At 45.1% G+C, this 25,743-nt stretch overlaps 2 protein-coding genes across 9 annotated transcripts in view; both read left to right on the top strand.

Annotated features, from left to right (window-relative positions):
* Window positions 1-7,581, top strand: part of LOC117795990 — a 36,487-nt gene extending 28,906 nt beyond the window's left edge. The window contains exon 5 of the mRNA XM_034642524.1: window positions 6,517-7,581. Coding sequence (XP_034498415.1) covers window positions 6,517-6,650 — 134 coding nt within the window. The 3' untranslated portion in view covers window positions 6,651-7,581. The remainder of the gene's footprint in view (window positions 1-6,516) is intronic.
* The window catches only part of PCNX1 (pecanex 1), a 184,014-nt gene continuing 162,112 nt past the window's right edge, over window positions 3,842-25,743 (top strand). For 7 of the 8 annotated variants that reach the window (XM_019807512.2, XM_002926749.4, XM_019807514.2 and 4 more), the window contains exon 1: window positions 24,026-24,524. In XM_019807512.2, coding sequence (XP_019663071.1) covers window positions 24,372-24,524 — 153 coding nt within the window. In that variant the 5' untranslated portion in view covers window positions 24,026-24,371. Of the gene's footprint in view, window positions 3,968-24,025; window positions 24,525-25,743 lie in introns of those variants that run through there. The other variant, XM_034642516.1, reaches the window with a different exon arrangement.

Below are 25,743 nucleotides of genomic sequence, written 5' to 3' on the forward strand. Positions count from 1 at the left end.
AGGCAGGTCAATGAGACAATATACATAAAGAACCTAGTACCCATACATAGGAAGAACTTCATATACGCTTTTTGTTATTTTTTTTGTAGGGATTTAGGCTCTGTATACAATTTAGATAGAAGACTTTTTTTCTTTTTAATTTGGAAAATCAAGGTGGTTGACATTCTCCTATTGGTCACACCAACTACTGCAATGCCTCCAGAGGGTTATTTCGCACCTCCTTGACACCTATCTCCGTGATAAACAATAAAGAGCCTCTGATGCCACTGAGGACCAGATAGTCCAGTGGAGTTACATACACAAGGAAGTTGCTCGAAGTCAACTGAATGTTCAATAAAAGAAAAGAATACAGATGAACATATACATATATGTCATTTCCTCCCCAACAATATGGCCCTTAAATTCACGCCAGCTACTTCATCTGGTGCTTAACCAAAGAAACAGCCATGGCCATCTGTTCCAACTCTGGGGAAAAACTGGCTGTGTTGAACTTACTGAGAGATGGCACCGAATGCGTGGAACACTGTAATCTGTACTGTATGGGTGATGAAAGAGGTTTTTAATGTAACTTTTTACTATATATGATTTTAGAACCCCAACCCCGAGCGTGGTACGGTACCACTGCCACAGGCTAGCGTGTGTTATTTCCAGTTGTTGGACCCTAAGTGTACATGAAGAGTGACTCCTAACAATACCCAGTATTACTCTCAGGTTAACTTGGAGACTGTTTAGGCAGCCTCATAGCTGTGAAGACATCTGCATGATCATGTTCCTTCCAATGCACTCCTTCTGTCAATTCTGGCATAATTGGTATTTTGAATTATTTATTTTAAAAATACATACTGAGTCTCTACTACCTGCTAGGTCCTGTGATTAGCTCTAGGAATACAGAAGTGGGGAAAAAAAAAAAAAACCAACAGCTTGATCTCTGGTCTCATGGAGCTCACATTCTCAGAGGGGAGTCAGATCAATTAGTCATCCAAATTCATTCAGTCATTCATTCAACAAATATTTATTAAGAGCCAAGTATATGCCAAGCATTATGCTAGGCACTGGGGATAATATAATCAACAAAAGAGACCCAAAGCCCTCCTTCAGGGTATTTATATTGTATTTGGGAAGGTAGAAAATAAATAAGATAAATATGTTAACTATATTATGTGGGAGATACTTGTAAAGCCCAAGGAGAAAAGAATAAAGCAGGGAAGGGGCCCTTTATATGTCGGAGGGGTGGCAAATTTCAGATAGAATGGCTAGACAGCGTCCCTGAGAAGGTGACCTTTGAGTAAAGCCCTGAAAGAAGTGATGGTTCTAGCCCTACGGGGAGATCTAGAGGAAGAATATTCCAGGCAGAGGAAACAGGCAATGAAGAAACATTTGTGGCTGGTGTGGAGAGGAAACGTTAATAGTCTACAACATTCTGGTCTCAAGGGATAGATGGTCCTTCTCCAGATGGTCTCTGGGCAGAGCTGGGGCACTGAAGGCAAGGGACCCAGGAGTAGTCTTTGCTGTGGGCTGCCAACTTCTGTGAAATCTATGGCTTCCAACTGAGTGGTCTCCTATGACTTCTACGATGACGACGGTCTGTGTTCTCTTCATGCACAACTGTCCCACTAACCCACCACTGTGATAGTGTGTGCGTTCAATTGTAGTTGCTGCTTTCTACCACGATGATAGATCTGCACTGCTTTAATCAGACTCTTCCAACCGACCATCTTCTAAACAATGGATGTATTTACAGATGGCTGGCCAGGGTCAGGGGAGCAGTCTGCAGCCATAAAATACGTAAAGCAGGGTCACCACATTCTGGAAGTAAAGCCATCATCTTGGTTCCGTCAGAAAGTGCCCTCACCAGTTGAGCGAACTAGGCCTAGATGAATTTGAAATTGTCAGCTGGGAGATTCTTGCAAAGACTAGAACATTCTTCTCCTGCTTGCATATGTAGCACATATGTGTGCCTTTCAACTGGTTTTGCACATGTTCATCCTTGCCTTAATTATATTCACTCTTTAAATACCCTGATTATAATGAGGAGAAGAGACAGAAATGAAATGGTTCCATTCTATTCCTCCCTAGAAAGTTGATTCTATAACTCTAACCTTGACTCTATTTCTGACCCATCTATCACTCTGGGGTATAGCAGGGAAGAGGATTTGAAAACATGGCACAATCAAAAGGAATGAATGAGGAAGAAAATTAAAATAGTTAACCTTTGTTAGCCACTTTCCATGTGCATCATCCAAGGAGGTGTAATAATTAGGTATGATTCACCAATGAAACATGGAAGCTTGGAGCCATGATGTCATTGGCTTGACAGTCATAGCTCGGGCTCAAAGTCAGCATTCCCACCCAGGAAGCCTGACTCCAGATTCTACACTCTTAATCTCTACTATGTTGCTTCCCTGAAATAAGCAAATAATAAGAGAAGAAAAGTAGTAACAAGAAAAGAGAGAGTTAAATGAGAGGACAAAGAAAGGAGTAAGAGACAAGTAGTTTCTGCATTCTGGAAAATAAATGAGTAGAATTAATGCTGCCTTTAAAAGAGAACTACTTTCTCAACCCTCATTCTATTTTTCAAAAAAGTCATTGCACTCTGTCCTTTTTCTAACTTTGCACAGTGCTTAGAATAACACTATCCAAACAGCATGTGTTCAATTAAACCTACTGACTAACCATGGATTTGCACAAGAAGCTCTGAAGGACTCTTAGGCCGGCAGATACATTGTAATATCTGGGTCAGTGAGATCTTTTGGAGACACATCTCCCATTGTTTACTGCTTGTCTAAAATGATACGTGCACAAGAATCAACCCTTAATGGGAGTAGCACCTGTAAAACTGTCTGCGGTGTAATAGGTCTCGTAGTGACTCTCCATCGTGGGTTTTACCCCAGCTCCAGGTGGGCCTTCAGTGGCCTAAGCCCCAGCCTCATCCCCACTACCAGTGAATGGGTCTGGATGAGGCTGGCTGAGGCCCATTTGGGCCAATGAGTCACAAAGAGAGGTTTTCTGGCACTTTTGGAGAATATGCTTCCTTATCCTTAAAAAAGAGCCATAGAAAGTTAGCAGAATATAAAAAGAGACAATTAGGGGGGTGCCTGGGTGGCTCAGTCATTAGGCGTCTGCCTTTGGCTCAGGGTGTGATCCCAGCGTTTTGGGATCGAGCCCCACATCAGGCTTCTTCGCTAGGAGCCTGCTTCTTCCTCTCCCACTCCTCCTGCTTGTGTTCCCTCTCTCGCTGTCTATAAATAAATAAAATCTTTTTAAAAAGGGGGGGGAGACAATTAGCCCTGTAACTGCTAAAAGACTTTCCCAAACCAGGGAACTTATCTTAGGATAAAGTTTAGGATGAGGACAGGACAGTAGAGAAATGGAAAGACACATCGAAGCCACCAATCCAGATCCCTCCCTTTATCTCTGACTTCTTGTATTCATTCCAATAACTGTATTGACCATGGAAGGTAGGTTGAAGAGTTGAGTTTTCTTTGACTCATATTTTAAATTATCCAACTGGTACAGTCTGGTAAAAATTAACAACAACAAAACAGTGAACTGAGGCATATTAAAATTTTCAAGGGTTTATTTGAACATACATCGTTTCGAATTGGGAACCAAACCAATTATGGTCAGGAGCACTCCACTGACAGAAGCTAGGGGAAAGGTTTTTTATAGAGAGGATGAAGAAGCAAAGGAAGGATATTACTCGATTGGCTATAGCTTAAGCAGTTGCCTTATTTGGGGAAGCCCGGTTGGCTGTTTGCAATTGGTTGTTCTTAAGTTTCATTTTCTGGGGTTTGAGTGCATCGACTCTGGCTTGGATTTTGATTTCCTTATGTAGGCTGCCAAATCATTAGGGCCACCTCAATCTAATGGCCTCCTTATTTAATTACTTTAACACCTGGAACATCCCGGAAACACTCTTCTGTAATCATGAGCCAGGCTGGAGGATATAGGAGACTCTACTTGTGAGGTGAGGTTTGGGGGGTGGGGGGTACAGTTATCCAGAGCCTAGGAGTGTCAATCCAGTCCCTTCTCGGCCGGGCCCAGCCAGCACCCCCATGAGCAGTGAGATGAGGAGCCTTGTAGAGCAGAACCGTGTGGACAACAAGAAATAGGTGTACGCTCTATTTGTCCAGGGGCCAGACAGGCAAGCATCTGAGCAGAGAAGACGGGATCCAAAAAGGGTGCACACCTGAGAAGGACAGAGAAAGGCACTTCAGGAGCTGACTGGCCCTAGCATCAAAGACCCAAAGATGGGGTTCATGCAGAGGATCAAGAGCCTGTTCAAGGAAGTCAGGACAAGAGCTATGCTGTGGAGACAAAGTAAAAAGAGCGCAGGCTTCTGAGGCAAGCATACCCAGGTCTGAATCCAAGGGCAACTATTTATCTTCTGTGTAAACTTAGGCAAGCCACTTAACCTCTCTGAGCCGGTTTCCTTGACTAAAAAGAAACATCATAATGTCTTCTCCACAGAGTTGTTATAAGGCGTATAAATAATTCATGAGAAGTGCTTGGCACTTGGAGTGCTCAACAAATGAGGGCCGTTATTATCAATACCATCCTCATTATTTATATCGAACCATAGAGATTTCTTCAGCTCCTGCTCAGAACATAGAGCAAGGGAGAGAAGTGTTTGCCAGGGACAGAGAAACCAGGAGGGGGAGCCAGGACCTCTCAGAGCCTATGGCAGATGACTTCTCTCCTGTTCTGGTCATTTGTAATTGCCGGTGTGCTCATTTGTCCTCACACTCAATGCTGCTGTCATTGTCACCATTCTCTTCAGCAGAAATGAAAAGAGCCTTAGATTTCTGTTAAACCAGCCACATGGCTCATGCTGTGCTGCTGGCATATCCATTCATCTTTTCTGTGGGGTGAGCTGTCATCGATATCCAGGGACACCACCTGCTCGGGGTTTTGGACAACCATCTCCATGGTTTCTGGCCAGATTCCATTAGCTAAGTGAGGTGGGGCCCAGTGGGGTTACGAGGTTAATGCTGGTAGGGGGTACCTCTCAGGGGCGGGGGCCGGGAGACACAGGTGGTTACAAGAGTCCATGCTTGTGATGGGAGGACGTGACTGACCCAGCCTGGGGTCAGGGGATGCTTACTGGGGTAGAAAAGTAAGGTCACAACCTTCCACAGCCTCTGAGGAGTCTGTGACAATGTATTTCATCAGAGGAGGGCGTTCACCACAGTGATCCTGCAGGTTTCCATTTGATGGGTTTGCCCCCTTTAGATTTGACTCACCTCACTTTTAGTGCCCAATCCAATAACGACCAACATTTATTAAGCTCTTACCATGTACCAGGAAGCACTGGGCTAATACATTTTTCATACTGTCCCATTTAATCTTCACCACAACCCTAACAAGTTGGGATTATTGTTTGCTCCATTGTATAGATTCATAGAGACTCAGAGAGGTTAAGCAACTTGTCCAAGGCCACACAGCCAGTAAGACTGTGGAGCCATGTGGAGAATCCAGGTTTTGCTGATTCCAGATTTCCAGCTCTGAATTAGGATGCTAACCAGTGCCTCTCATGCTTTAAAATGCATATGAGTCACAGGGGATTTCTTAAAATGAAGATTTGACTCAGAAATCTGGATGGAGCCTGAGACGCTGCATTTTTTTTTTTTAAGATTTATTTATTTATTTGACAGAGAGACAGCCAGCGAGAGAGGGAACACAAGCAGGGGGAGTGGGAGAGGAAGAAGCAGGCTCATAGCAGAGGAGCCTGATGTGGGGCTCAATCCCAGAACGCCGGGATCACGCCCTGAGCCGAAGGCAGGCGCTTAACCGCTGTGCCACCCAGGCGCCCCGAGACGCTGCATTTCTAACCAGCTCCCAGGCTATGTGTGTGCTGTTGGTCCATGAATCACACTTTGAGCACAAGGGGATGCCTGATGGATGTGTTTCACCGTGGTTGATAGGCTGATAGGTTTCTTGCCAGAGGAGGTTGAATTTTGGTCTTGGATAAAAAAAAACTTTTAACCCATTTATGAGTACGTATTTGTTTTCTATGCTGAGTAACAATTTAACACCTTAAAGCAACAGCCAGTATTGTATCCCAGATTCTGTGGGTCAGGTGTCTGGGAACAGCCTAACTCTCTGCTCAGAGTCTCACAAGGCTGGATCAAGGTGTCATTTGGGCTGTGTTCTCATCTGCAGCTCAGGGCTCTTATCCGAGTACATTCGTGCTGTCGTGAAATCCAGTGTCTTGCAGCTGGAGGACTGAGGTCCCTGTTTCCTGACTGGCTGTCACCTGGGGTCCGGCTCTCAGCAGTCCTAGAGACTGCAGCATTTCTTTGCTTCTTGGCCCTTGCATCTTCAAAGCCAGCAATGGCGTGTCTCCCTTTTGTCGAATCCTTCTCAGACTTCAAATCTCTTGGTCTTTTTCTATCTCTGACCTCTAAATCTAGATCTAAGGGGCCATGTGATTGGGTCAAGACCACCCAAATAATCTCCCTACCGTGAGGTCATCTGATTTGGGCACTTAATTAGATCTGCAAAATGTCTTCACAGCAGGACCGAGGGGAGTGTTTGGCCAAGCTGCTAGAAGGCGTGAGCATGCCAGGGGCCGGCCATCTTGGCGACCGCAGAATTCTGCCCACAACAGCGTGTTTTGGTTTTCCTGGTTGAGCTGCATTGCTGATTGACCCAGGTTTTTGGAGTCATGGAAATGGAGATCATGTGAATGGCCTCATTTCTGCTTTCATTTTTACTTATTTGTTTTAAGCCTCTCCCTCAGCGTTAACATTTTCCAACACTTGTTTCAAAATAAAAATGAACTGTCATGAGGGAGATTCCAGCAAATTGAGCTCAGTCCTTTTTCTTGTTTGTGACATAAACTGAAAGTGCGGGAGAGCACCTGATACATAGATCATTTGGGGTTTTTCACTGACTCATAACCAATGTCCAGGAACGAGACTTCAGAAGCAGTGAGGTTTACAAGCAAGAGCAGCATCCACCCAAGGAAATCTAAGTGCTCCGTAGATGCTGGGAGCTGAAACACATTTTTAAGAAGGAGGGTTTGTAATACCCTGACAGCAAAGATCTGACTGAGGTCCCAGGGCTCCGGTCCGTCTTTTGTGAGTCTATCCTGTTTCCCTGCCAGCGGCACCGTCCTATAGTTACGGGCCTCATAAAATGTCAACCCAGCATTGTTTTCCTTAGTTGGGTCTGAAAGAAGACAAGTCAAAGTAGGAAGTGGGGATAAAGGCTGTAGAAACCTGCAGGGGAGGGAATTCCCAGGGGTTCCTACAGTGGGGAAAGCAGAGAGAGAGAGGCAACACCCCCCCCCCCGGGGATTCTGGGTTTGCAGAGCGTGGACAAAGACAGCCCCTTGTCAAGAGGTGGGGCTGGGCGAGACAGAATCCTGGTGATGCTGTTTCCAAAGCATTAGTAGCTCCGAAGCTGTCAGAAGATCACCACCTAGGAAATAGCGCAATTTTCTTAGCCAGCTCCCAGCAGAACAGTTGAGAGAAGGGTTGTAGGAAATCTACTGTCCACGGCAACCTCGCAGTGAGGCCGGGGATCTGTGGTGGTATTGCTTCCTCTACAGTGTGAAAGGTTCAGCTGAGGTGACTGCCCTTAACTACATTTTTTTTTTTTTGCCAACACATACCAAACTCTGTTTTGAATCTTTGGTCTCATGGCATCCTTTCTGAAATACGAATCATAAAAGCAGTGCATTTCTGCTGTGCCTGCTGCGACTTGCTTTATCACTCTCCTATTTCAGTGTCAATAAAATGATGCTGTCATTCCAGCTGGGAGATATTTTGATTGTTCCAGACAGAAAGCTGGCTGATCACATTGGGGGAGAGAGAGAGAGAGAGAGGGAGGGAGGGGGGAAGGGGGGGAGAGAGAGAGAGAGAGAGGGACAAAGGGAGGAAGAGAGAACTTGTGTGTGTCTCCTTTTTGAGGCTGAGAAGGAAATTATCTCATTTTAGCAATGGATAAATGCATTTTGATGGTAACCGATTACCAAGTTGAGACCTCCTGTAAAGTCTTCTAGCACCATGGCAATTTACTAACAAAGAGAATTCCTCGCTAAAGTCATCATTAGCAAAAATCTTATGCCACTGGCTTCTAAATAAGCATAAATGTAGGGTAGTAAAATAGAGACTGGGAATAAAATAAGAGGGTTGGAGTAAATGATCTCCTTTGATTTAAAGAAAATTCCAAGTTGGATGTTGGAAGACTTAGCAATGATGAGAAATGCCAGAAGACGGAGACTATTAATTTAGGAAGGTAGTGGAAATCTTCTCAACTGATACATGAATTTGTGAATATGGGTGTGTGTGTGTTTGTCTCCAACCTCGAGGTGAATATTTTTTTGAAGTCTCGGAATGATGGCTCAGTTGATGGCAGAGTGGAAAGGACTCAGAGACCAGCCAGAAATCCTGGAGCAAGGCAGGCGATTCCAGAAGGTCTTGGCAGAGTCAGATGGAGAGACGGCCCAGCTGGTTAGTGCCAGGGAGGGTGAGAGATGAGCTACATGTGGGTGGAGACCAATCCACATGGTAGAGAGGTCTGGGCAGCCTGAAATTCTAATTAGCTGCTCTGGAGAGTGGGTAGCAGGGAGTGTGCCTCAGAAAGCCTGGTTCAGAGGTGGGATTTGCATTCTTGTGGGGGGGTGACAGAAGAAGAGCACACACCCAATCCAGAACAAGCGGGATACAGCCAGGGTGGCGGAAAAGGGACTTAATCTCCAGCCATGCAGCCAGCTTCTTGAACCAGGGGAAAGGTTGGTAGAGGCCCAACAGCAAGGCTGATTGGATGCCATCCTCTGGAGAAACCACCCTAGGGCTCTTTACATTCCCCAGACCACAGAGGCTCTGAGCATCTCAGGTATTCCCAGCTGCACTAACTACCAAATCATAGAATCAGACATGTGATTTCAAGACGTCAAAGATGTGGTTCTGTCCTCAAGGACTTTATAATCTATTTAGCGGGGAGAAGGTCAGCACACATCAGAGAAGAATATGTCCGTGTGTCCATTAACTCTGTGTGTACAAGTTATATGTGTGATGAGAAAAGAAAGGTCAAGGAAGGTTTCACGGGAGAGGTGAGCTTTGGGGGCTGGCTTGAATTTTTTTAAGCAAGGAAGAACAGATTCTGGGCATGGGGGTAAGTGTTCACAGGGTTAGAGAGAAGAGGGTAAGAAATAGCCCAAGATAGCTTCCTCATCCTGTTCCTACCCAGGCAGGAATAGTGAAGCCCCTCGGTCCTGTAAAGGAAGCCACTAGGGGAACAACTAGTGGGCACTTAGAAAGTGGAACATAGAGCAAAAAGTGGAGTTTGCCTGACAAGGGAACGCGATCAGAATGACTGCGGAGGTAGCCCCCAGCTTCTGTGTCTGGGGCGAAGCGTCTGTTTCAGGCTCCAAGCTAATGTAGGCCTGACTTGCACTAGTGCCAGTCTGCAAGCCTCTAGGGCATTTTCCTACACGCTTCCTGCCTATGCTTCCCACCCTGATCACGCCGGCTCCTTATTTCCCTTCTATTTGTTTCGTGACTCCTGTAGAATCAAATTTTCCTTTTTTTTTTTTTTTTTAAGATTTTATTTATTTGACAGAGATAGAGACACAGCGAGAGAGGGAACACAAGCAGGGGGAGTGGGAGAGGAAGAAGCAGGCTCATAGCGGAGGAGCCCGATGTGGGGCTCGATCCCATAACGCCAGGATCACGCCCTGAGCTGAAGGCAGACGCTTAACCGCTGTGCCACCCAGGCGCCCCCAAATTTTCCTTTTAAATAAAACCCTTGGGATCTTGGAGCCTTCGTCCACTTTTCCCCCCATAGATGACATAATGAGACACATTGTGCTCCAGTGGCTGTGGGTCCCGTGGCGGACAGAACAAGCCACCTGTTTAAGCATCGTCAGGGTGAGTGTCACCATCAGGATGACTCCTCTATATTGAGGGCTATGAGTCAACTCAGCGTCTTTGTCTATCTTTGGGACTTTTACTGTAAAAAAAAAAAATAAGTTTGAATATATTTCTTCAGCACTGGCAGTTGCCTTTCCCAGTCGGCTGCTGCTTAAGAAATTCCTAATGGCTAATGTCAGATCCCAGGATACTGGCCTATAATGCTGAGAAAGGAGCTGGTCGTCAGAGTCTTGGCACTCAGCTACGGTTTTGCTCTCTGCGGGAGCAGCCACAAGTAGGAGCTGGGATAATCCCTTCCCTTCCGCAGCTGCTTAAGTGGACCTGACATTTGGATTGGAAAAGTATTTCAACCCACCCCAAGGTAGAGAAATTACTTTTTCACTGTCAGAAAGCAACGTGTGTCCTGCATAACTAAGGAGGCTTTTCCTGGCTTTGCAGCAGGAAGAAAGCCGGACATTCAGGGCTACTGTGCAGGGCGTTGGTGGTAGTGGGAGGCAAGAGCAGCAATCGACACTTGTAACCATTTGCAGCGGATTGTTTTAAACCTCATTTAATCCTCTCAACAAGCCCAAGATAAAAAGGTCATTTTATTATGTATTCTACAGATGAGGAAACAGATGCACTTTCTTAAGCAACCACCAGTGAGTTGCAACCCAGAAATGAACCCAGTCTCTTTGAATGCCATTCCCACATCTTCCCAGTAAATTAGAGGTTCTATTCCACTGTGTGGCAATCAGCTGCGAGATGTGTCACGCAATAATTTGTCAGTAATAAAGAAAAAAAATTAGATTAAATGGTGGGGCTCCTTGCTGGCTCAGTCAGTAGAGCATGCGACTCTTGATCTTGGGGTTGTGAGTTCGAGCCCTATGTTGGGTGTAGAAATTACTCAAAAATGAAATTAAAAAAATTAGATTTGGGGGCGCCTGGGTGGCACAGCGGTTAAGCGTCTGCCTTCGGCTCAGGGCGTGATCCTAGCGTTGTGGGATCGAGCCCCACATCAGGCTCCTCCGCTATGAGCCTGCTTCTTCCTCTCCCACTCCCCCTGCTTGTGTTCCCTCTCTCGCTGGCTGTCTCTATCTCTGTCAAATAAATAAATAAAATATTAAAAAAAAATTAGATTTGATGAAAGTTAGACCATCTGGAATCTGAACTTTGGCTCCACCATCTTTTATCTGTGTGACCTTGGGCAAGTTACTTAACCTCACTCTCTCCCTCTTGGTTTCCTCACTGTTACAAGGGGGAAAATAATAGTACGTACCTCATACCACTGCTGCGAGAATTGAGAAAAGGTAACGCATGGGGAGTTCTGTAGTTTGGTGGCTGACATGTCGCTGCTGGGCAAATGGCAAGTATTGAAGTGTGGGATACCTAAGTAGAGAAGCACGCAGTAAGCACATTCCTATCGAGAGGGATGAGTGTACTAAGCTATAGGGATTCAAAGAAGACAAAGAGCTTCTGCCCTTAAAATAACTCCTGGTCTCCTGGGAAAGATGGAGATGTAAACAAATTACTATAATGCAATGTGACAGTGCTATAGCAGAAGTCTGTTTTTACTTGTCAAAGGATTTTTTAAAAAAGATTTTATTTATTTATTCGACAGAGATAGAGACAGCCAGCGAGAGAGGGAACACAAGCAGGGGGAGTGGGAGAGGAAGAAGCAGGCTCATAGCGGAGGAGCCTGATGTGGGGCTCGATCCCATAACGCCGGGATCACACCCTGAGCCGAAGGCAGATGCTTAACCGCTGTGCCACCCAGGCGCCCCTTGTCAAAGGATTTTTACTCAGAGGTGACCATGGCATTCCGTTGCTGTGGATAATGTTAGTTTTTATTCTACTAGAGAATCACAATATGTATTCCATTCTCCTTGCACTAAAAGGGAGTTGGGTAAGTGTCCCTGGGCATCTGGATTTGGTCAACCCCACTGCTAAAATCCATAGCTTAAGAAATCAAGATGTGTCTCTGTTCTGTCTTTCCTGCTGGGTTCCCCTCTCCCTGAGTAGCTTTGGAGGGGTCTTCCTACCCCGTGTGCTGCCTCTTGGATAAGACTCTAGGGGCTCAGCAGAAGCTACCTGGCCCATTCCTACAGGAGATTAATGATGCCATGTTTAAAAAGAGCCTAAATTAATAAAAAGAACATTGCACATGTTAGTTTTAAGTGGTTTAAATCACTTAAGCTGTACTTTCTTGTTTTCTTTCTTTCTTTCTTTCTTTCTTTCTTTCTTTCTTTCTTTCTTTCTTTTTCTTCTTTTAAAGATTTTATCCATTTATTTGACAAAAAGAGAGAGACAGAGGGAGAGCACAAGCAGGGGGAGTGGCAGGCAGAGGGAGAAGCAGGCTCCCTGAGGAGCAGGGAGCCCGATGTGGGGCTCGATCCCAGGACCTTGGGATCATGACCTGAGCTGCAGGCAGACGCCCATTCAACTGAGCCACCCAGGAGCCCTGTTTTCTTTTTCTTTTTTTAAATAACATATTTCTTTTTTAAAAAAATTTTATATTTTTAAAAGATTTTATTTATTTATTTGTCAGAGAGAGAGAGAGAGAGCACAAGCAGGGGGTGTGGCAGGCGGAGGGAGAAGCAGGCTCCCTGCTTAGCAGGGAGCCCGATGCGACCTTTATCCCAGGACCCTGGGATCGTGACCTGAGCCGAAGGCAGATGTTTGACTGAATGAGCCACCCAGGCGCCCCTACTTTGTTGTTTTCAGTTGTTTATATTGTGAGTGGGTGTCCTGAGCAAGGACATTTCCAAACAGCCATCATGATGAATGTGCAGCCAGCATTATTCCGTTTGTGATTTACCCCATTGTCTCCCCAACCTCAACATGTATCATAGCCTAGGGTAAGTTATAGAAACTCTTTGAGTTATTGTTTTGCTAATTAAAGTCAATGAAAACTTAGATGTTTTAAAACATTTACAGAGAATACTGGCAATACCTTCAGTATCATAAAACAAGAAGGGGTATCATCACGAAACAGCATAAAACTAAAGTTAGTCAAATGGGGAAAAAAATCAATGTTGGATTTATTCCTTATACCTGACCAGGATAAATTCCAAGCAGATATAATATTTAAATGTATAAAAATGAAACCATCTTCTCTTTTAGAAGAAACTAAAACAGAGTTATTCACCTAAGAATAGGGGAAGGCCTTTTTAGTTATGACCTTAAACCCAGAACTGTAAAAGATGTATATGTTCAATCTGATAACATTAAAATTTTCTGCCTGGAAAAAACCATAAGCTAAGTCAAAAGACAAATGACAGATTGGATGGAAATATTTGCAGCTCTCTTACAGACCACCAAAGACTAATTTCCCTTAACCCATATGAGCTCCTACAAATGAGAAAGCAAAAGACCAAGGCTGCAATGCAAACATGGGCAAAGAATAAAACAGGCCAGTCCTGGAAGAGCAAGAAATGGTTCCAAGGCACATGAAAGTGTCTCAGTCTCACTCACAAGAGAAGAGATTTAAATTAAAATTATACTTAGATAACAGGGGCGCCTGGGTGGCTCAGTCAGTTAAGCATGTCTGCTTTCAGTGATCTCTGGCCCCCTTGATCCAGACTGTGTCAGGCTCCCTGCTCAGCGGGGAGTCCGCTTCTCTGTCCCCCTCTCCCTTCCCCCCTGCTTGTGCTCTCTCTCTCTCAAATAAATGAATCTTTTAAAAAACTTATACTGAGATAACAATTTCCAACGATCAGATTAGCAAAGACCCCGAAGTGTGATAACATTCTCTGTTGATAAGGGTGTTCTGGAACAGGCACGTTCCTGCCCTGCCAGGGGGAGTATAAACAGGTACAGTAGTAGTAGAGCAATTCGTATTAACTCTACTTTTAGGAGCTTATCCTTTAGATAGTCCCCAAATGCACACAATGAAATCTATATGATATCATCCATTATAGCAGCATTTAACAGCAGAACATTATTTGCCACCTGAATGTCCACCCATAGCTATTAAATAAACGGTGGCATGTTCATACAGTATAATACAATGCAGTGAAAGAAAGAATGGCAAAGCGCTTTATTTAGGTGCTGATACAGTAATCTCCAACATATATTGTTCAGCAAAAAAAAAATAAAAATAAAAAGCAAGGTGCAGTGCAGTGTGTATAGCATGCTATACTTTGTGTACAAAGAGAGAGCTTATATGTATATACTCTTGTTTTTTGACTTGTATATACATAAAACATCTCTGTATGGCTGGGATCAGCAAGGATGTTTCACTGTATATACTTTTTGTTTGGTTTTTGTTTTTTCTTAAATATTGAACTATGTGAAGGTATCATCTACTAAAACTTCAAAAATGAAATACAAAACAATCACAAGCCAACATGTGTTAATTAATTAAACAATTAATTTTATTAATAAATTAAATAGCTAATTAAATGGCCAAGTTTCTAAACCCATGTGTGGTTGTCTGTCTGTGTAGTCTGCATGTGTTCTCTCTGATTCTTAACCTAATCCAGGGTTTACTTAGGGATCTGCTGCTCTCAACATACCCCTGGTGTCTCAATCCACATTGGGGACTGGCTGGTCTGAGGGCAACTCCATTCTCATGGCCAGTACCTGGTTCAGGAACCCTGGCTAAAGGCAGTGCGTGGCATTGCCCCGGAACAGTGCTTGACTTAAGAATGCTACAGGCTCTTGGGAAAGAAGTTTCCTTACTCTTGGGTGACCTGCACCCAGATGGATGGCATTTCTACGTGAAACCAGTAACTGTTACAGCCGTTTTGCCCCCATGAAGGGAGCAGCCTTAGGTGAAAGCCAGCCCATGAAGGAGGTCATCTCAGGGTACTGCAGAGAAATAGATCCAGAGTCACTAAATTAAACTGCCCTTGAAGCCACCCTACCTCCTGGACTTGTAGTTTTATGAAGCAGTACTTTTCCTTATTGTTCCGTGAGTTTGAATAAAATTTTCTGTTACTTGAAGCTGTAGGCTAATACCCATGTCGCACAGAGGAATGTTTCCAAGAATCTAAGTGAAACACATGGGTAAGTCAGAAGGAAAAAATGCCTCCTGAAGTTTCTCAGACTTAGCAGACTGCCAAGGCACATGGCATGTGTTGACATAAAAACTTTCCCAATCAGGCTCTGAACTCCAATTAGAATATGGTACAGAAGTAGTCAGGGGGATGGAGTGGAGAGACAGAAAAGGATACCAACATCTTTCGTGGTTATGACTGGGTAGGGGGCCTGCTGGGTAAGTTTTAGCTCCTTTTTCTATATTTTCTCTGACAAAAAAATGTAAATCTTTTTTTTTTTTAATGATGAAAAACTAAATACCAGCCAAAAAAGCCACTTGGAAGCAGATTGGTAGAGAGGCTGGGCCAAGCAAATCCCAATAAGTTAATATCAAGTTTTCAAAATACAAGCCTGAAGGCTAAATAAATAAATGCTTATAAGAAACTCTTCGTAAATTAGAGATTAAGAAGTTTAAGAACTAGTAACCTGAGGCTATTAGGAGTAAAGGATCTAAAGCAAGTAAAACCCCAAAAGCAAATTTAGATCACAGCTGTAATACTTACAGCAGGGCTCATCATTCTGCTCTTGAAACACTAATTTTCACAAATACTTTTGAGGTGGGGTGTTTCTAATCGCTCCCCATATGGACTTTGTTTTCACTTTCTGGTACTTCCCGCAGGCTGAGGGTCACTACAGGACTCAGGCTGGGAGCTGTTAGCATCTCCTGGAAGTGGACGATAGGAAGTTTTTTCCCTTCTTAATCCACTGACAAACTTTGACGAGTAGAAGAGGAGGACTCCATAAAGGAGACCGAGTCTAGGATAATCGGGGAAGGAGGTGAGAGGAAACCAGGAAGAGAGAGCAATGACCCAGGAGCAAAACGATTAAATAAAGTAGGGACTGAAAAGTGCCTGCTGGACTTGGCAACTAGGAAATCACTGGTGATTTGGGCAAGACCAGTGACCAGAGTTAAGTTCAAGGCAGGTGAAAAGTATTGTTGCATTCTTTCTTCCTTTCTTTTCTCTCCTTTTTTTTTTTTAAGATTTATTTTTTAATTTGAGAGAGCGTGCATGAGCAGGGGGCGCAGAGGGAGAGAAGCAGACTCCCCACTGAGCACAGAGCCCTATGCAGGGCTTGATATCACAACCCTGAGATCATGACCTGAGCTGAAATCAAGAGTCAGATGCTTAACCGCCTAAGCCACTCAGGCGCCCCCTTCGTTCCACTCTTAAGAAATTTGGCTGGGAAGGAGAGAAGAAAGAGGGTGGATGCTGGAGCACAGAGAAGGCTTGAGGAGGAGAGCAATTGTTTGTAGGCTGAAGGAAAGAATCAGTAGAAAGAGAAAGCTTTTGGTGCCCAAGGAGCCAAGATTAACAGATTGAGTATGGTTCAGAGACTGCTGGAGAGGGGTCCAGAGAGTGCAGATAGAAAAAAAAAAAAAGAGGATAGGAGGGATGGATGCATATAGAAGTAGGAGGGCAGGGGGCGCCTGGGTGGCTCAGTCGTTAAGCGTCTGCCTTTGGCTCAGGGTGTCATCCCAGAGTCCTGGGATAGAGCCCTGCATCTGGCTCCCTGCTCTCCACTGGGAGCCTGCTTCTTCCTCTCCCACTCCCCTGCTTGTGTTCCCTTTCTTGCTGACTGTCTCTCTCTGTCATATAAATAAATAAAATCTTTAAAAGAAAAAAAAAAGAAGTAGGAGGGCAGGAATTTGAGAGATGCCTCATCTTTGGGAGCGAGAGGGATATAGGTGTTTTGAGAACATTGGTGAGCTTTTAAAAGTCATTATGAAGAACTGAAGAAGAACCGAAGAATTGTCAGGAAGAATCCAGGTCACAGCTGAGATTCGAACCTGGGAAGTTAGTCTGTGTGCTGAAAGTCAAAAAGGCAGATCCATACTGGATTGTGGTTTTAGTGGATGGCAAGGCGGGGAGGAGGAGTGAAAAAGCACTGAGCTTGGAATGATCGAATTGTAAAACCCTGAGACCTACAATGGATAAGGAAGTGAGGGCAGGAGAGGTGGTGGTGGTGGTAGAGGGGTCAGGAGAAAGAAAAGAAGGAAGGAATGAAAAAAAAAAAAAAGGAGGGGTGCCTGGGTGGCACAGTGGTTAAGCGTCTGCCTTCGGCTCAGGGCGTGATCCCGGCATTATGGGATCGAGCCCCACATCACTCCTCTGCTATGAGCCTGCTTCTTCCTCTCCCACTCCCCCTGCTTGTGTTCCCTCTCTCGCTGGCTGTCTCTATCTCTGTCAAATAAATAAATAAAATCTTTAAAAAAAAAAAAAAAGGAAAGGTTAGGGACAGTGGTTCTCAGTCCTGGTTTGCAGAAGAGGGTGCTTAAAAATGCAGATCTCTTGGCCCCATGTGAGAGATTTCAACTGAGCAGAGCCTAGGGATCTGCATTATTTTCCAACTTATTAATTACTTTTTAAAAATGGGTAACATGAACATGACATAAAATTCATAAAGTACGAAAGATACACAACAAAAAGTAAGTCTTTCACCCCTGTGGCAACTCCTACTGCCGTTGCCTCAGATATTCTGTTCGGGACATTCAATATGTAATTCCATACAAAATATGCTTTTTTTTTTCCTTTATGCAAACAACAGCATATTATACATACTGTCCTATGCTTTTTTTTCCCACTTAGCCATGTATCTTAAAGATCAATCCATATCAGCTGTTAAAAGCTCATTCAGCGTAGGGGTGCTTGGCTGGCTCAGTTGGTAGAGCACACGACTCTTGGTCTTTTGGTTGTGGCTTTGAGCCCCATGTTGGGTGTAGAGATAATTTAAATAAATAAACATTAAAAAAAATCTCCTTCAGTGTTCTGTTAGCTGCTTGGAATTCCATCTTGTAATAGCAACAGATGGAAGACAATAGATGCTTATATTAATTCTCTATTTCAGGGATTGCCAACCCTGGAGGAGTTTTTCAGTACCCTGTGTAGAGATGTACCACCCTGTGTAGAGATGTACCAGAATTTGGAATTCTACATTCTTAATAGATTGTGATGGGGGGGAGGGGAGAGTCATGGACTACACTTGAAAAACACTTGTCACAGGATGTGAGAGCATAATGAATTTTAAAGATGGAAATACTGCAAAAGAGAGTGAGAAAACGGGATGGACTGGGAGCTTTTACTTTGCATCATGATCTCTATTGATTTATTTGGGAGATTTTATCCTGAAAATATCACTCCCCTGGAACATATATACAAAATACACTATTTGTGCATAATTAGGAAATGGTTATGTATATTAACAGCTGCTGAATCCCAATGCCAATAGGCAAAGCAAAAACAAAAATAAAAACAAAAAACAAAAACCAAACCAAAGGAACAAACAAAACTCATAAGAAACATATTCCCACGTACTGTCAAGTTTTCCGTAAAGCAAGCTGTGAAAAATCTCCAAGAGAAAGATCTTTTTATTACATCATTCTTTACCTTTGCCATTAGAAAAAGCAATTGAGGGGTGTCTGGCTGGCTCAGTTGGTAGAGCATGTGACTCTTGATCTCAGGGTCATGAGGTCAAGCCCCACATTGATGCATGGAGCCTACTTAAAAAAAATGAATGAATGAATGAATGAATGAAAAGCAATTGAAACTAAATGCAGTGAGTCCGCAACATGGAATTCCCCAGGATTCTTCAATTCTGCTTGGATTTCTTGAGTTGGGGCTAGAACAGATCTAGAAAGTAGAAAACTCTGGATTGAAACACAGGTTGATCCCACACCTCATGATAGTCCATTACCAGACACCACTTCCCACCAAGGAATGTTCTTGGTGCTCCTTGCCAGAAGGGCGAGACATCTAGCTTCTAGAGGTGGCAACTCTCATTTCTGCATAACTACAGCAGGTGCTATAGAAGACACTGGTAGCTACTAATCAGGTGAGCTCTTCAGAGAATCCCCCAGCTAGATTAGTTAGCCCAATAGGTCCTGCCAGAATTACACTACCAAGGCTGAAACAGAAAGGTAAGCAAGTTCTTTAATATGGTACAGCTAAACACATCAGACATCCACTGACATAGAAGAATCCTTTCATGTGAAAAGATGGGAAATAATACATGTGTATATTGTTTCTAATTCAGGGATTCCCAGCATTTCGGGAGTTTTACAATATCTTATACACTTCCCCTTTCCTTTCACTGCCCTGCCCCAAAAGTGTTGGGTGAGAGTTTAAGAAAAGTGAATTGGGATTTTGAGATATAACAGAAGCTACCCTTGAGATGACACAAAACCATAGTGAGAATTACTGAACTAGTTGCTGTCAATTAAAACATTTTCTAAAGTAGTCCTCATGTGGAATTGACATTTAAAAACCAATAGAGGGACACCTGGCTGGCTCAGACAGAAGATCATGTAACTCTTGATCTCAGGGTGGTGAGTTCAAGCCCCATGTTGGGCGTAGAGATTACTTGAATCTCTATGAATAATGAATAAATAAAAACGTTTTTAAAAAGTCAAAAAGAAAAAAAAAACGCAGTAGATTGAGTTGAGATTTTCCAGAAGGATGAGCTGCTTTACTTATTTAGCTCCATAGCCAGATATCAGTATTTTATAATTCTATAATGTAGGATTTGGGAAGTTCCCCTCCTCCACTTTGACATTTACTTTCCTGATGTGATATAAAGTGGTATATAGCAAATACCTAAAAAGAGAATCAGAGAAGGACTCTAGGGCACTTCCCGTCTCTTCCAAATGATCCTCATCTTTATGCCATATTTCTTCTAAGCTGATGATAATGTTTTCGAATGTTGAAGAATTACCAAATGAAACCTAAAACATAAACTCTTTAATCGAAAAGTCACTGCTTTCTGTAATGCTTTATTTTTTCAGCTTACTGGACTGCGTGTCAGTTGACCTTAACTGCTTTCTGCTAGGCATTTTGGGACAGGCTGAGAAGTGCCTTGCCCTCAAGGAATGTACAGTTTGGTTGGAGGGATACAAAGTAGCACACATTTAAGTGCTAAATGAATGGAACATATGAGTGCTTTAGGCTATTCAAAAAAATAGAGGAATGGATTTGAAGTAGTCATAGCAGATTTTAGTAGGCAGATGAAGGAGTAAGATTTTCTAGGTTAGGCAAATGATGTCAGTAGGAGCATAGAGGCAGAGATTAATAAATGGATGGGCTGGTAAATAAAATTAAATAAATGGGTATGCTGATATTTGCTAGTAAAAATGGTTTGTGCTTGGGAGTAGTGGGGGCTAAGTTAGAGAAGATAGTGTGATTCCATCTTTGGGGACCTTGAATGCCTGGTTTAGTAGTGTAGGCACCATGAGGGAATTGAAAGCTTCTGAGAAAGGGAGGGGTGCAGAGAAAGTGGATTAGGGGGATTAGTTTGTTGGTGGAATGTAGAATGGTTTTTGAAGAAAGACGGGAGGAATAGGGGCTATTTTGTATGAGTCCATGGGGGTATCCACCAGGATGGCTGATCGGCATTGTGAAGGCAGGATTATGCAGGACAAAGACAACAGGAGACTAGACCGTGGGGGAGGGTATATGAGTTTTCAAGTCTGAGCTAGCTGGAAAATATTGGTTTCGCTTAGAGAAATAAATAAGAAGGGCTTGTTTCGGTTGAGGGAAAAAAACATGGGTACCTGCTATATTCAGGTTGTTGGCAGGACATGCGGGCTGTAATGTCCAAAGTACGTAATTGTTGCTGTATAAACTGACCACAGCTGCAGTTTGTTCACCTCTGCTCCAAGGTGGGCTTGGGGGGAGGTTATTAGAAAGCTTCGCACAGGGGCATCTGGGTACTTCCACTGGTTAAGCGTCTGCCTTCGGCTCAGGTCATGATCCCAGGGTCCTGGGATCAAGCCCCCAAGTCCTGTTGGGCTCCCTGCTCAGTGGGGAGTCTGCTTCTCCCTCTCCCTTTGCCCCTCCCCCTGCTCGTGCTCTCTCATTCTCCCTCTTTCTCTCAAATAAATAAAAAAAAATCTAAAAAAAAAAAAAAAAAAAAGGAAGGCTTTGCACACTCAGCTTTGTTCCTTTCAGGCAGGAGGGGAGTACCTGCTGTCAGAGCATTCCCAGTCCTCAAGGGGCCCATGAAGTAGTCAGGAAGTATAATTTTAATAGAATTAGCTGAAAGATGAGCAAATGTCAGATGGTGGTTTGGTAGTATGTCATTTCTGCTAACTTTGACATGCTAAGTGTAACGTTATTAATAGCTTTTATGCAGGGCTCAGAGGACTAACACTTAGCAAATTAGATTCCTCAGTTTTTGCATTGCTCTTATACTTTAAGGTATATTACCTTGGGCAAACCATTTAACCTCTCTGTGGCTTGGCTTCCTGTCTATAAAATATAAATCTTATTGTGGCAGCATTCATAAACATTTCGAAAGATACAGATAAAAAGCATTGCAGTGTTCTCCCCTTTCATCCCCACTCCAAAGACTGAGTCAGTCTTTCAAAAAAGGTCGCCCATTTTGTTGAATTCTTTCCATTGCTAGCGTAGTTACTTAGCATTTTTCTAAAATGCATTTACCAGTCCAGAGCTGAAAAATGTAGTCTGTAGCCTTTTCTACCTTCTGGGCTGTTTATTCTGCTGACTCCCTTCTACTCAGTGGCTGGTGTCATTGGACTCTCATCTCTAGGCTCCTGAATCAATCCCAGCCCATATTAGAAGGGAATTCGAGTTCTATATTAACCCTCTGGGACCTCAACACAAGGCAACCGTGATCAATGTGAAATTTGGTCTCAGTTCTAGGCATTAAGTTGCTTCTTTGTTTCTAAGTCTCTCTCTGTCAAATCTGGCCTTTGGATACTTGTCTTGTAGCCCTGAGCCCAAGTCCTTGCCCTGCAAAGTTGCCCAGCACATGATCTCAAGGACCTGAATTCTTTCATCAATTCGTTATAGGGAGAGGAATCCAGCCCTGGAAGAAAGCACTGAAGCTGGGGTTATGCTATAAGCAACCCATTTTCTTAATGCTTGCCATGATTTCCCAATTTTTGTCTGTTGCTGGACTTTGCCAGGTTGTGTTCCAGCTGCCTGCTGACTTACAACACTTGCATTCTCTGTGTTGAACTAGCCTCCTGCTGGCTGCCTTCCTGGCTACTGCCCATTCCACACCCTCCAGATACTGTCTTCTGGCTGCCTGCTCATCACACCAGCTGGGTCTGCCTCCGATTCCATGATGTATCTAGATCTGGTCTCCACTTCTTCCAGTCTACCTCACCCTAATTACAGTTAATCCTTTTACATTAAACTAAAGCAGATATTTGCTGGTGTGGAAACTGTGTGGCATTGGAATTTTGTCCTTGTTTACATCTTTGTTTGTGTTGGAAGAGCTTGGGATCACTTCCAAAACTGGCTCAGAGAGCTTTCCTGTCTCTTTTAGGAGAAACAAATGGACACTTGACAATACCTTGTGTTTAAGACCAAACCTCAAGTCCACTATTTCATTTTACTTTATTTATTTACTTGATGGGGAGAGAGAGAGAGTAGCAGAGGGAGATGGAGAAGCACACTCCCAGCTGAGCAGGGAGCCTGAGGTGGGGCTCAATCCCAGGACCCTGGGATCATGACCCAAGCCCAAGGCAGACACTCGACCAACTGAACCACCTGGGTGCCCCAAGGCCACTATTTTAATTGTAAAATTGCATTATTTAAACTTGATTTTGCTTTCAGACATCCTCATATATTTTAGAGTAGATTTTGGCCAGCGTTCATTCGTGTCTCACAATTCGAAGGTACGTGGAACTTGATGGCTTTGTGGTTATAAGGAAATGAATTACTCAAAGCTGGGGGTTGTGTTCTACAATGGTAATTTCAACCTTTAAGGTACATTGGAATCTTTTGAAGGGCTTGTTAAAACGGATTGCGAGGTCCCACACCCAGAGCTTCTCTGGAGTGGTACCTAAGAATCTGCATTTCTAACAAAGTTCTCAGATGATGTTGACACAGTTGTTCCTGGGATTACACTCTGAGAACAATTGGTCATAACGTCTAAACTGGCCACAGGTAACCAAACGCTGCTGAGCAGTGTTGATCAGTTCAAATTCTTGTCTGAGTGGATAAGGTGGAGGGAGCTGAGAAATAAACTTCTAATTCCAGTTGGTAAATTAGAATGACTGCTGGTTTCAGAGGTCTTCTCAACCACTATTACTTAGGAGAACATGGGCAATCACTTTCTTTCTTTGCATTTCGGTTTCCTCAGCCATAAAATAAGAATAGCCTCTATGCCGCCCTTACCTGAGTGTTGTGCAGGTCAAATGAAATGGGTATGAAAATGTTTGAACTGTTCGGTGGGATGGAAATAGGAGGTATTGCAATGGTTTTTCAATACTCTTCTTAAAACAGCACCGGTTTCTTTTGGCTTTTTTGCTTTTTCATTAATTATAGCAGCTTTAACCCAGGAATACAGAATACTTTTATTGCTATAAATTTTTCATTCAATGAGATCAGACATGCCTTATAAACACTACAAAGAGCCAGGAATGATTCCCAGTCTTAACAGCAGTAAAAAAGAGAACTGCGAGACCCTATTGTGACTTGGGGTGGAGACACAGTTAATCTTTCAACGCTGTTTAGATTGGTCCATTTCTAAAAACGGCTACGTTACAGCACGTTAAAATATAAAATCACCCTGTGAAGTGATAAATCTGTCTACCGCATCCTGTTGCATCGCTTGAAATTTCTGTTAATTTATCTATCTTTGGAAGTAGTAAATCCTCCCAGTCCTGGCGTGGATATTTTTCCCACCCGAGGGCCTCCAGCTCGCTCCAAGGGCCAACACAGTTCTTGCTCAGATTAGGCGCACTTGTGACTTTTCATTAGTCACCAGCTGTATCGAATTCTCCCGGGTCTTTAATAAGCATCGCAGATACTAGCCTCACTGTTCCCAGGTGTTCCATAAACATCATAAAACGCCAGCCAGGATGCTGACAAGGTTCTAAAGACAAGGTTTAGGAGAGCAAAGGCTCCCGTTGGAGACCGGTCAATGCATCTAGCAGGGTGGTTTACCAGGCGCAGAATGGGGTGTCCCAGAGCCCCGCCCCCCGGGCCCCCGTCCGCGTCCGCGCGCGCTTCTCCCGGGCGCCGGCAGGAGGCGCCCGCGGTAGCCGAGGCGCTGCGCGCACCCGCGGGGAGCCGGCACGGGGGGCGGAGGGAGAGGAGAGGAGGGGCTGGAGGGGGCGCGGCTTGCTCCGGGTCCCTCCCGGGCGCCGGGCCTCTCGGCGGGGGGTCGCGGCGGCGGCGGCGCTGGCGGGCCGCGGGCGCGGGGGCCTGGCTCCGGCTCCGGGTGTTAGGAGACAAGATGGCGGCGGCGCTGTGGAGGCTGGTCTCCTCCTCTTCTCCGCTCTCCTCCGCCCCGCCGCTCGCCGCCTCCTCGGTCTCCTCCTCCTCCTCGTTAGCTGTCTCCTCCTCCTCCTGCAGCAGCCCTAGCGACCGCCGGAGCGCCGGCCCGCTCTCCCGGATCTCCGGAGGGGGATAGACGGGGCAGCTGGGGGCTCCGGCGACCGAGGCCGAGCTGGGGCCGGGGCGGGGACGGCGGCGACGGCGGCGGCGGCGGCGCCGGGTGGGGATGGGGTCGCAGACGCTGCAGATCCTCCGGCAGGGGGTGTGGGCCGCGCTCAGCGGGGGCTGGTACTACGACCCGCACCAGGCCACCTTCGTGAACGCGCTGCACCTCTACCTGTGGCTCTTTCTGCTCGGCCTGCCCTTCACCCTCTACATGGTGAGTGTGGGGGCGGGGAGGAGGGTGGCCCCTTCCCGCTTCCCCTCGTCGCTGGCCGGGAAACCCTGGCGTTCCAGAGTCCGGCGGGTGCTCGCGCCTCCGGGGCTCCGGGCCGGGGTCGCGCCCTCTGCTCTCCCCGGCGCGCGCTCGCCGCCCACTCGGGGCCCACTGCCCCACTGGCTGTGGTGCTCCCCTCCCCCACCGAGTCCCCACTCTCCTCTTTAGGATGTCCCCTATGGCGGTGATGACAGGAGGGACGAAGCAGCAGCAGCCCCCACCTGGCGCCCCCGTGTGCTCCACCCTTTTACGGGGAGATAGTAGCCTCCTGGGCCCCGTCTTAGGGGGTCCTGGACCTGTAGCCCCTCCAGCCTGTCCACCCGGAGAGGAAAGCCCAATTAGGGCTCCCTGCCCTCCACGTTTTGTGGCAGGCGCTGAGCACTCTGCTCCTAAGGGACGCCGCATTCATCCTTGGCACGTGTGCTTATTTGCGTTCCGTTCCCCGGGCGTCCGGGCACCCCTTGGGCACTCTCTTCACCCCCGGCGGTTCGCTCTCCTCTCTCCACCTCACCTCTAATCCGCGTGCGGGGGCCTCGGAGCCGCGGAAGAATGCGTGCGGCTCTGTTGGGAACGTGATTGTGGGGTGGCCGGGCTCTTACTCGAGGATAGGTGGTGGTGGAAAACCTGGATCCTAACCTTCCTGCCTCTAAAAGGCATTGTTTTTGCTTACCACTGGTTCTTTTCTGTTGAGCTCTGTGGTCAGTGGCTGCTGTGTTTCCAGGCCAGCTTTGGGGGGGAGGGAGCGGGGGAGATACGGGGAATCTGGCTGGCATTTCAGATTTGTTTGGATTGGTTCAAGGCCGTTTACTGATAGGAAAAAGGAAGTACTGCCTGTTGCTGAATTCAGTACGGTCAGCTTCTCCGAATGATGTAGGGTTTTACACTGTATTTTCGCTGGGAGTTGTACGCACTTTTTTTTTTTTTTTTTTTTTTTTATAACACATTCGGTTAGGGTGGGGCATTAGGGAAACTAATGTGGAAGAGAGATGATACTTAAACTCAGTTATTTTTTTTTAAGGTTCAATTAAGTTTTTAAAGTAACCGGAAGGAAAGGATGAAAACTTTTTATTTTAGGAGAATTCCTTATATTTCTGTTAACTTTGTGGTTCTTCATGGAGCTATATAGTAATGGTGTTGGATTAGAAAGTCTGGGAGTACGTCT

Source organism: Ailuropoda melanoleuca, chromosome 14, assembly GCF_002007445.2.
Source record: "Ailuropoda melanoleuca isolate Jingjing chromosome 14, ASM200744v2, whole genome shotgun sequence".
In the NCBI taxonomy this organism is placed as follows: domain Eukaryota; kingdom Metazoa; phylum Chordata; class Mammalia; order Carnivora; family Ursidae; genus Ailuropoda; species Ailuropoda melanoleuca.